General features: G+C 40.1%; 1 protein-coding gene across 3 annotated transcripts in view; it reads right to left on the bottom strand.

Annotated features, from left to right (window-relative positions):
- The window catches only part of NLRC4 (NLR family, CARD domain containing 4), a 51,049-nt gene that overhangs the window by 8,415 nt on the left and 30,693 nt on the right, over window positions 1-11,941 (bottom strand). For all 3 annotated transcript variants that reach the window (XM_011935996.1, XM_011935997.1, XM_011935995.1), the window contains 4 exons: window positions 11,229-11,321; window positions 8,304-8,474; window positions 6,418-6,510; window positions 5,572-5,739 (listed from right to left, as the gene is read on the bottom strand). In XM_011935996.1, coding sequence (XP_011791386.1) covers window positions 5,572-5,739; window positions 6,418-6,510; window positions 8,304-8,474; window positions 11,229-11,321 — 525 coding nt within the window. The remainder of the gene's footprint in view (window positions 1-5,571; window positions 5,740-6,417; window positions 6,511-8,303; window positions 8,475-11,228; window positions 11,322-11,941) is intronic.

The following is an 11,941-nucleotide window of genomic DNA, read 5'->3' as shown; positions in this document are numbered from 1 at the left end:
TTTTTGAGACTGGGTGTCACTCTGTCACCCAAGCTGCAATGCAGTGGCATGATCACAGCTCACTGCAGCCTCAACTTCCAGAGCTCAAGCCATCCTCCCACCTCAGCCTCCCAGGTAGCTGGGACTGCAGGCGTACATTGCCACACCAAGTTAATTTTTTGGAGATTGAGTTTTGCCATGTTGCTCAGACTGGGCTCGGACTCCTGGGCTCAAGCAATCTGCCCACTTCGTCCTCCCAGAGTGCTGGGAGTACAGGCGTGAGCCACCGCACCCAGCCAGATTTCCTTAGTTTTGACCAAATGTCTTTTTTTCTGTTGCAGGAACTCATCGAGGTTAACACATTACATTTCATTGTCATGTCTCTTTAGGTTCCTCATGCTTACGACAATTTCTCACAATCACCTCCGTTTTGATTTCCTTGACAGTTTCAAGGAATACTGGTCAGTTTTTTGTAGAAGTCCCTCAGTTAGGATTGTTTGATGTTTTTATCATCATTAGATGGGGGATATGGATCTTTGGGGAGGAAGATCATAGAGGTAAAGTACTATTTTTGTCATGTCATATCTAGGTACATACTATCAACATGAATTACCACTGTTAATGTTGACCTTGTTCACCTGACCGAGGCAGTGTCAACAGCTTTCTCCACTGTGAAGTTACTCTTTTTTGCTGCCTTTTGCTGCATGCCACAAATTTTGATATACAGCATTTCTTACCATTCACTTCTAAATATTTTCGTTGAAATATGCCAGCATGAACTTGTATTTATCTTCCAAAGTTTGCAGTTTTTCCCCTGCATCCTGAGTGTAGTTATGAAATTCTAAAAAGGGAAATTTAAGGACAACCCAGGCCTGGAGTTTTGTCAGGAAAGTACACCCCATCTACTGTATTTCATTTCGTACCTCACATTCCACATCTCATGTTCTCCCTGCATCTCGTTAGGTAGTCTTTCTTTAATTAGACTCTATCTCTCATTATACTCTTCATTTCACCATTGCATCTATCACACATCCATCACTCAAAGTCATTGCCTGAACTGACTCATGCTACTGTGGGCCATGAGAATTTCAGCTGTTAAAGACAAGAATATTTGCAGGGCTGGAAGATGGAGTTGAAACTAGGTAGGAAGGCAAGTCAAAATAGAAAGGGCCTGAAAAATAGGTAGAAGGTAGTGGGATCGACAGACTGGAAGTCCCAGTGAAGTAAAAGAACTGGTGATTAGGAGTAGATAGAAATATAGGAGGTTGGCCGGGCGCGGTGGCTCAAGCCTGTAATCCCAGCACTTTGGGAGGCCGAGACGGGCGGATCACGAGGTCAGGAGATCGAGACCATCCTGGCTAACACGGTGAAACCCCGTCTCTACTAAAAAGTACAAAAAGCTAGCCGGGCAAGGTGGCGGGCGCCTGTAGTCCCAGCTACACGGGAGGCTGAGGCAGGAGAATGGCGTAAACCCGGGAGGCGGAGCTTGCAGTGAGCTGAGATCCGGCCACTGCACTCCAGCCTGGGCGACAGAGCAAGACTCCGTCTCAAAAAAAAAAAAAAAAGAAATATAGGAGGTTGTGGTTTGAGAATGGGATATCTGCATTTATTATTTTGCAGGTAGAACAATTTTAAGTGGCTTATCATAATCTAGTCATTGCATGCTCATAGAATGAATGGATGAAGGAGAATGGAAGGTAAGGTCGTTGAAGAGGAAGGTCCATTAGCAGAGCATAATAGCCTCTAGTCCCAGCTACTTGGGTGGCTGAGGAAGGAGGATCCTTTGAGCCCAGAAGTTCAAGGCTAGTGAGCTGTGATCACATCTCTGCACTCCAGCCTGGGCAACAGGGAAATCCTGTCTTGAAAGAAAGAGAGAAAGGGGGGGGAAGGGAGGGAGGGAGGGAAGGAGGGAACATACTGCTTTCACTGTATCCCATAGGTTTTTGTATGTTGTATTTCCATTTTCATTTGTCTCAAGAAATTTTAATTGTAGAGATGACATGTTAGCATATTGCCCAGGCTGGTTTCAAACTTCTGGGCTCAAGCAGTCCTCCCACCTTGGCCTCTCAAAGTGCTGGGATTATAGTCATTAGCCACCACACCCAGCCTATTTCAAGAAATTTTTCAATTTCCTTCTGAATTTCTTCATTGGCACACTTGTCATTCCAGAGCATACTGTTTAATTTCCATATGTTTGTATAGTTTCCAAAGTTCCTCTGGTTATTGATTTCTAGTTTTATTCTATTATGGTAAAAGAAGATACTTGAATCAGATTTCAATTTGGGGCGATTTTTTAAGACTTATTTTGTGGCCTAACATGTGGTCTATCCTTGAGAATAATCCATGTGCTAAGGAGAAGAATGTGTATTCTGCAGCTGTTGGAAGAAATGCTCTATAAATATCTCATAGGTCCATTTGGTGTACAGTGCAGATGAAGTCTGATGTTTCTTTGTTGATTCTCTGTCTGGGAGATCTGTCCAATGCTGTAAATGGGGTGTTGAGTCTCCGGCTATTGTTGTATTGGGTTGTATCTCTCTCTTTAGCTCTAACAATATTTGCTTTATATATATAGGTTCTCCAGTGTTGGGGGCATATATATGTGTGTATGTGTATGTGTGTGTGTGTGTATATATATAGTCTGTGTATATATATATGTGTGTGTATATATATGTGTGGGTGTGTATATGTGTGTGTGTGTGTGTATAATGATTATATCTTCTTACTGAATTGCCTTTTTTTTTTTAAGAGACAGGGTCTTACTCTGTCACCCAGGCTGGAGTGCAGTGGCACGAGCATAGCTCACAACAACCTTAACCTCCTGGGCTTAAGGGATTGTCTCCCTCCTCAGTCTGCTAAATTGCTAGGACTACAGGCATGTGCCAACACTCCCAGCTAATTTTTTTTGTTTGTTTTGAGACAGAGTCGCGCTCTGTCGACCAGGCTGGAGTGCAGTGGCGCCATCTCGGCTCACTGCAAGCTCCGCCTCCTGGGTTCAGGCCATTCCCCTGCCTCAGCCTCCGGAGTAGCTGGGCACCTGCCACCATGCCCGGCTAATTTTGTGTATATTTAGTAGAGACGGGGTTTCACCGTGTTAGCCAGGATGGTCCTAATCTCCTGACCTCGTGATCCGCCCGCTCCCAAAGTGCTGGGATTACAGGCTTGAGCCCCTGCGCCCGGCCTAATTTTTTTAAAAAGTATTTTGTATAGACGGGGTCTGCCTGTGTTACTCAGGCTGCTCTTGAGCCCCTGGCCGCAAGCAGTCCTCCCACCCCAGCCTCCCAAAGCACAGGGATTACAGGTGTAAGCTACTATGCCCGGTTCACAAATTCTTTTTTTTAAAAAACTGAGGGCCTGGTGAGGCTCTTGCCTGTAATCCCAGCACTTTGGGAGGCCAAGGCTGGTGGATCACTTGAGGTCAGGAGTTTGAGACCAGCCTGGCCATCATGGCAAAAGCCCATCTCTACTAAAAATACAACAATCAGCCGGGTGGTGGAGCGTGCCTGTAATCCCAGCTACTAGGCTGAGGCTGAGGCAGGAGAATCACTTGAACCGGGAAGGCAGAGCTTGCAGTGAGCCAAGATCAAGCCACTGCACTCCAGCCTGGGAGACAGAGCGAGACTCTGTCTCAACAAATAAATAAAAATAAAGTCAAATTACAAATTATCGCCTAGCTCAGTTTTTATTTCATTAAGCACACCATCTCCTTCTCTGGTCTCAATGGCCAGCCTTGGGAGTGGACAAAGTAGGCAGCTACCTAAAGATTTAAAGGATGCTAAAAAACCTCAACCTAAAAACGCCTCCCCAGCATGAATTCTGAATCTATATATTCTCCAAGGGCCCCTTGGAAAAGACACATCCTTTCCAACTCACTTAAGGTTGAGGTTACCTAAGAGGGATTATTTATCATCTAGCTAGTTAGTCTGTCACAGAAGCCACCTGACTCTAATATAACCTAAAATAGAGGAAGAGCCTGAAGGAATGACACCAGAATGATGTGAGTTAATGGGTTGAGGGAGTGGATGGAAGTGAAGTTAGGAATTAAAGGAAGGAAAGATCCAGAACTTGAAGCACCATTAGGAAGGCAAACCCTCGGGCAGCCTAAGGACTTAGGTACGAATCTTCAGGAAAGAAGGTTCTAAAAAGAGCAGCAGATGGGAGTTAATGTTTAATGGGTACAGAATTCTAGTTGGGGAAGATGAAGAAGCTCTGGAGATGGATGTTGTGATGATGGCACAATAATATGAATGTACTTAATGCCACAAAGCTTTTACACTTAAAAACAGTTTAAATGTGGCCGGGCATGGTGGCTCACACCTGTAATCCCAGCACTTTGGGAAGCTGAGGCAGGTGGATCACGAGGTCAGGAGATGGAGACCATCCTGGCTAAGATGGTGAAACCCCGTCTCTACTAAAAATACAAAAAAAAAAAAAAATTAGCCAGGCATGGTGGCAGGCGTTTGTGGTCCCAGCTACTCAGGAGGCTGAGGCAGGAGAATGGCCTGAACCCGGGAAGCGGAGCTTGCAGTGAGCCAAGATCGCACCACTGCACTCGACAGAGCGAGACTCCGTCTGAAAAAAAAACAAAAAACAAAAAAAAGTTTAAATAATAAATTGTATGTTACCTAAACTAAACACATTCTAGACAATCTGGAAGGGAAATGAAGGTGATAGAGGCTGTTTTCACAAGTCCTTGGCTTTAGTATGATAGCCTCCAAGTTGACCCTGATGAGCCTGACCTCTTTGTATTCATGTTTCCATATACTGGATTGGAATAACTTGTGCAACCAGTGGGATATGTCAGAAATGACCAGAAATGAGTGGGCTGCCATGTTGTGTGGACACTCACAGTCTGTGAAGAGGTCTAGTGATGAGGAGGTGAGGCTTCCAGCCAACAGCCAGTGTTAACTTGCCAACCATGTGAGAAGTTACCTTGGAAGGACATCCTCCAGCAGCTGCTCTCATGAGAGAGGTCAAGCCAGAGCTAACCTGCTGAACTCCCAAGTTCCTGAACCACAGCAACTGTGAGATAATGGTTATTGTTTTAAGTCATTATGTTTTGAGGCCATATGTTATGCAGAAATTAAAAACCAATGCAGATAGTATGAGGGCTTCTTTCATCAACTGCCTGAGGTTGGTGGTGTCTTCAGTCATTTACATAGATCTATTTGTTTCTGGATAATATTACAGTTATTTAAAGATATTTTGTGACCCTATTTAGATACAGCTACATTCACCTTTATATATAGTGTTGAATACCCAATAAGTAACTTGAAAATATTTCCTGATATTGGAGGGAGGGGCATTGCTGAATTTCAGAAAGTTAAGGCTAGTAAGAACTATGACTAACATAATACATCTTATTGGATACTGTGAATGCTTTCCATTTAATTCTATAGGTAAAGGGCTTACAACCTGAAGGAAGGCCGGTGTTTTAAGTCTTCTCACTCTAACATGAATGAATTCCTTAGACATACTTATATTTTAAAAAAAAGAGGAAGCAAAATAAAATAAGGGGGCAAAATAAGCAAAGGCAACTCAAGAACTTTTTAAGGGCCAAATCCATTTATCTTGGCTCTGTATGTGTGTACCTACCTAAAATTCTAATCTCTGTATCTGTGAGTCTCCAGTTTTTCAACCCAAGCTTGATGAGTTGTGGGACCTCCTCCAAACGTTTCAACAGGCTGGTCAGGCTGCCTTGCACATCACAGCCCCAGGGCAGCATCAGTGCAGTGAGCTGTTCTAGCACGTTCAGTCTGTCAACTGAAAGAAACAAAGAGCAGTTCAGGGACTGGATGATCTCAAAACTGAGGAAGAACGAAGGGATGTTGGGGAAGGAATGATAGTTATGTTTGGTGGCTCTGCAGCCTACTCAATCTGCAATGAGAATCTACTTAATTTTTGGTTATTTTTATGGAAAGTGTTCAAGCATATACAAACATGCAGAAAAATATAATTGAAACTATATATACTAATAAGTCACCTTTCAAAAACATTAAATCATGGGCAATCTTGCTTAATCCTGACCTAATTCCCCCGGTATTATTCTAAAGCAAATCATGGACAGTATAAATCAGTTCTTTCCTTTTTTTTTCTTTTAACCATAATCACATATCACTGTCACACCTAAAAATCCATATCACCAATTCCTTAAGCAAATTTGTCTACACATCAACTACTCTGATAGTTGCCTCCTCAAAGGAGGAAAGAAGGTGGGATCCCGCCTCAAAGTGCAGTGAGCATATGTAAACTGGTGACTTAAAAGACATGGGCCTGTGTTTCTTAAGGGCAGTTTCAGAAAGGCCTAAATGATTTTCCTAAGGAGGGTGCATCTAGTAAGGCACACATGAGGTATAAAAGACCTCAGGGCCCAGGCTATGTATTTCGACTACCCAGTACACATATTCAAGCATCTGATTTTGGCTGAATTGTCATTCTTACTCAGTTCATGTAGAGCTTCATTTCCATCTTTTTCCAGGTAATTTTCTGATAAATCAAGAATGCTCAGTTTGACCAAATTGTGAAGATTCTGAGCTGGGAAAAAAAGTAATTCAAAATAAAAAAGTTTTCAGGTAAATATAAATGTATTTTGAAGTATCCTTAGAATAATTCTGAGTTCTTATCTTTTCTGCTAATGGTAATGCAAATCATAACTTGCCTTGGTTATTTTCATTATTTCCAAAGGCACTGGCATAGGCATAACCCCCAAATCCCATGTTTATGACCAAATGGGCAAATAGTCATTGGTCCTAGGTTCTGATTAATAAATTCCAGGTCACATAGAGCCTAAAGCAGCATGGGATGTAGTTGTTATGTCATCATGGAAAAATCTCTAAGCCTCAATGTCTTCCTCTATAGAATGAGGTAGTTGGACCAGATAAAATGTAAAGTTGCTTCAATTATAAAATGTCCTTAATCATGCAGGAGAAACAGGAACAACAAAAACAAAAATGAAATGAGCTGGTTTTGTGTACCTCAACTTAGATGATTTTATTGACATAATTGCTGTGATGTTAATAATAATAACCTAGTAAAAAAAAAAAGATGAGAAAAAAGAAAACAAATAGCAAAATGGCAGATTCAAATTTATCCATATCAACAATTACATTAAATCTTAATGGACTAAACACTCCAATTAAAAGGCAGAGATAATCAAATAATCAGAACTTTTTTTTTAAGCAAGACCCAGTTTTATGCTATGTACAAAAGATGTATTTGAATAACAAAGACATAAATATGTTGAGGTAATGGAAAACTATTTTGTATGCAAACATGAATTATATAATGGTACCAGTCTAGCTAAGAATTGCTTAGTTCTTTTCTTCACATATTATCACTCTTGCTTAATCTAGGTGAAGTTTTTTCTATCAGGGCTAGAAAAATCTCCTTTTTAAAAAAATCAGACAAGTTTTTCATGAATATGTACTCTTGTTATAATATTGGCTATTATTATTTTTAATCAATCATATGAGCCCTTTTCTTAAAGTATCTTCTGGGTTGTGTGCTCTACAATAAAAAACCTGCTGAACTTCTCTTTAAAAGAGTATATTTGCGATTTCCAGTTCTAAGCCTGTCTCTGCCCCAGCAGTAAGCAGAGAAATAAAGGCACGTGCTCATTGTGCTCATATTCCCAGTACTTATCTAGCCTTTTTCAACTGTGGGTTTCTCTAGCTGTAACTTTATATTAGTATACAAATGGCTTCCTTAGTTATCTTTAGAGACTCCCAGAAGTTATATAGTTTAACTTTAAAAAGATTATACCACTCTTTTCCAAAATCTAAATTTTAAAATATGTCTGAATTACACATGTATAGTTTATCCAGAAATATGCAGTAAGTTTCCCCATATTTGATATGCATCCCTTTGGGAACTCAGAAGACTCAATTGTCACATTAATGCACATTAACTTCATCTTAACAGGGCAATGGGTAGGAATTAGAGGACTGAGATCATTTCAGAAAATTTTATCTCTCACTTCTCAATCATTTATCCATTCATTTAAATGTTTATTAGGCAGTAAATTATATGACAGGTTGTGTGGCAAGTTTCAAGCACCTATTTCTTATTTTATTCCTTTTCACTTTCTCTAAAAGTTACATCTTCAGTTATTCTGAAATTCTCCCCTATTATCCATCAATAGTTGATTTTAATTCCAATATGGAGAAAAATCATTAAAAACAATCTGCTTATTATCCAGAAGTTTTTATTATCTTTTCCAGTTTTCCTTAAAATTAAGTTTCCATTTGAGACATTTAGTGTGAATTAGTATAATAGTATCACATGTTCTGTTATACTGTCCTCATTCAGTTAATGGAAGCAACAGTTACCTAGGATTTTCACTGCATTTGCAGACAAGCAGCAGGAGACTAATTGAATTTCTTCAAGGTCACAGGGTTCACTTGACAGAGACTTGACTATGTAATCCATTCCCTCTCCAATGTCAGACAAGTGGGTCAAACGAAATAAACACATCTTCTTCAGATTTTTCAGGCCTTCAGCTGAAAAAAGAGAAAGGAATGCATTAGGATACCAAGTTAATTCAATTTAAGCATAGATTAATGAACTGAAAAGAAAGCAAAGAATAATTGTGCAGAGACCTTCCCATGTTCTTCCTGCAGCAACCTTAAGCTACAAAGAGTCAGAGAGAGCTGTTCTTTCAACTCTCACTTTCCAGTCTCTTGGACCACACAAAAATCACTTATATGGAGGTTATTCTCTTAGTAGCATGAGAAACACTATCGTAAATTTGTAGTCTTTTTAATGGGCATCAATGTATACTCTTACAATAATTCTTTAGATGGATGAAGTCTTCTAGAGCACTCTCCTTTCAATCTTCTCAAAAATCTTAAACAGCGGGGGGCTGAGTTCAGGGGGGTAGCATGGGGACTTGGTCCCTGGAGTGCTTCTAGTGCAACTGTTCACAGCCTCAAAAGTCTTGCCTGGGACTTATGATATGGGGCCTGCCTGATGCTTTAGAATGAAGACCACAAGTCCCGCCTGATGCTTTAGAATGAAGACCATATCCACTGCAGCGTATTTTACCAGAAGAAAGATTTACCTTATATCAACAGTACAATTGGAAACATTCTGAAATGTCCCCCATTCTTAGGTCTAAAGCTAATGTGCAGTTTAGGATTGGTTAGGCCTTACTTTGTGTCATTAAAATATTGCCTTATCTTGATGGTACTGTAGCCTACAGGAAAGAAATACATGATTTTAATGGCCAGGCACGGTGGCTGACACCTGTAATCCCAGCACTATGAGAGGTAGTGGTGGGCAGATCACCTGAGGTCAGGAGTTCAAGACCAACCTGGCCAACATGGCAGAACCCCATCTCTACTAAAAATACAAAAATTAACTAGGCGTGATGGTGCACACCTGTAATCTCAGCTACTTGGGAGGTTGAGGCATTAGAATCACTTGAACCCAGGAGGCAGAGGTTGCAATGAGCTGCAATCTTGCTACTGCACTCCAGCCTGGGAAACAGAGCGAGACTCCGCCTCAAAAAAAAACAAAAAGAAAAGAAATACATGATTCTAATAATATCAATCTTGCAGAGCTTTCGGGAAGGTTGCAGATAATGTATGTAACATATTTAATGTGGCACATAGTAAGTGCTCAATAAATGTTCAATAAATGTTCATTGTTGTCATGGGAGTACATACAGGTTGGAGGTTGTGAGCATGAGCTTTGCAGTCAGTTCCTGGATCCCCTACTTAATAATTATAAACTTGGGCAAGTTATTTAATCTTTTAGCTTAAGCTTTAAGGATCATTATATCTATGTACTAGGACTGTTGTGGGGATTCAGTGGAATGAAGTATATAAAACTGCCTAGGCTAGTGTCTAATCTATAGCACAGTAACTCTTTAATAAAGAGTAAATTATTACTAATATAATTAGACTGGTTTAGTCAAGTTCATATTTTGATTCCTTAATAGCAGAAGCAGGCTATCCTAGAGAGGTACTTTTTGACCTCTTTCTACCAGTTGGTAATATCTTGAGCAAGTCAATAAGCTATTTTAGGTTCCAGTGGAGTTTTCTGTGAAATGAATGAGTTGGATTAGATGCTCTCAATCCTCTTCCAGCTCTGATTTTCTGTGCAATTTATACACATGCAATAAATGTTTATTGAACACTGAATTAATTTTATTATTCTCACGTAGGCCATATGAGGAAAAGAAGTCAGCCATGTTTTGCTTTTGTTTTTGTTTTTGTTTCGAGATGGAGTCTGTCTCTGTCATCCAGGCTGGAGTGCAGTGGAGCAATCTCGGCTCACTGCAACCTCCTCCTCCTCGGTTCAAGTGATTCTCCTGCCTCAGCCTCCCAAGTAGCTGGGATTACAGGTGCATACCACCATGCCCAGCTAATTTTTGTATTTTTAGTAGATATGGGGTTTCACCATGTTGGCCAGGCTGGTCTTGAACTCCTGAAGTCAGGTGATCCACCAGCCTTGGCCTCCCAGAGTGCTGGAATTACAGGCGTGATCCACTGTGCCCAGGCTTCAGCCATGTTTTGATTATAGGATAGAGTTGTCTTTCAGCAGGAAGCAGAATAAGAAAGAACAAGGTGAAGGGAAGAGAGGAGCCTTTTGGTGAGGACTCAAGTAGGGAAAAAAAAGAGCCAAAAAAAAAAAAAAAAATCGAACACATGAGGAAACAGAGACATTCCAGGAAAGAGCTTTAACAGGAATCCTCCCTGGCCTGGAGGGCCTGGTTCCCTGTGGTAAGCCATGTGTTCTGCTTGTGTTCCTGAAGTTTCCTTTTCCTTTTCATTTTTTTGATTGGGGAAACACAACCTCCAGTGTAGAATGAAAGCATGCTTCCCCCAAAGTTCTCTTGATTCACATTGTTTCCTGTGTCCTATTTCATTTATGAAATTTTACTTAATTATGAAATCATAGTATAAACTTTAAAATATTGTTTCTATGCAATTATGAAACCATACTATAAACTTTAAAATATTGTTTCTATGCATTAAATAAAAACATAGCCAATGAGCCAGGGAGAGGGAAATTAAAAACATGTCATGGGCTCTCTTCCCAAAAGGGTTACCATCTAGTGTTGTACAATTTGAATAAAATGAGATAAAACGATTGTAATGGCAGTAGGGAAAATGTCTAGGGAAACCAATGTAGCCATAAGTACATAAAACATCCTTGCCTTGTGCAGACACAGCCAGTGTCAGAGCCTGAAGTTAACTCCTCTTATTATCAGACTCGCATTAATACACATATGAGAACAGAAATCTGACCTAGTTTTATAGCATCTTCTTCATTCATCTTAATGTTATCCATTATGAGCTTTGTAAGGTTCTTCAAATTACCCAATCTGTCAGTCAGACCACCTGTCAAAAGAAAGAAGATTAGACTCTGTTCAGTGGATATTTGCTATTTACTATGTCATTTACTATTACTGTCATTTTTGTTACCAATCAAAAGATTTTAATGATCACCATGAGCCAAAAATGCTCATGAAATAGACATAAAAATATACTTTTTATAAGAGATGGGCATTGTACTTCACTGTAAGCATGTTCTCCAAATAATTTCCCAGATAACAGAGAAATTTCTAAACACTTGAAAATTAACACACTTTTAAATAATTATGCATTAAAGAAGTCTCAAGGAAAATTTGACAATATTTTGAAAAATATTTTTAAAAATAAGAACAAAACTTCAAAATCTGCAGCTCTCCACTCACAAAGGGGTGCAAAGAAAAAAAAAATCTTCAGCTAACACGGTGCTTACAGGGACATTACAACATTGCACACTTATATTAGAAATGAGGAAAGGTCTCAAATCAACAACCAAGGCATACTACTTAAGAAATTACAGGCCAGTGCAGTGGCTCACGCCTGTAATTTCAGCACTTTGGGAGGCCGAGGCGGGCAGATCACGAGGTCAGGAGATGGAGACCATCCTGGCTAACACAATGAAACCCCGTCTCTACTAAAAATACAAAAAA

The sequence above is a fragment of the Colobus angolensis genome, unplaced genomic scaffold, assembly GCF_000951035.1.
Source record: "Colobus angolensis palliatus isolate OR3802 unplaced genomic scaffold, Cang.pa_1.0 Scaffold15, whole genome shotgun sequence".
Lineage (NCBI taxonomy): Eukaryota > Metazoa > Chordata > Mammalia > Primates > Cercopithecidae > Colobus > Colobus angolensis.
Note: the sequence above shows the minus strand (reverse complement) of the source record. Positions and strands in the feature narration are given on the sequence as shown.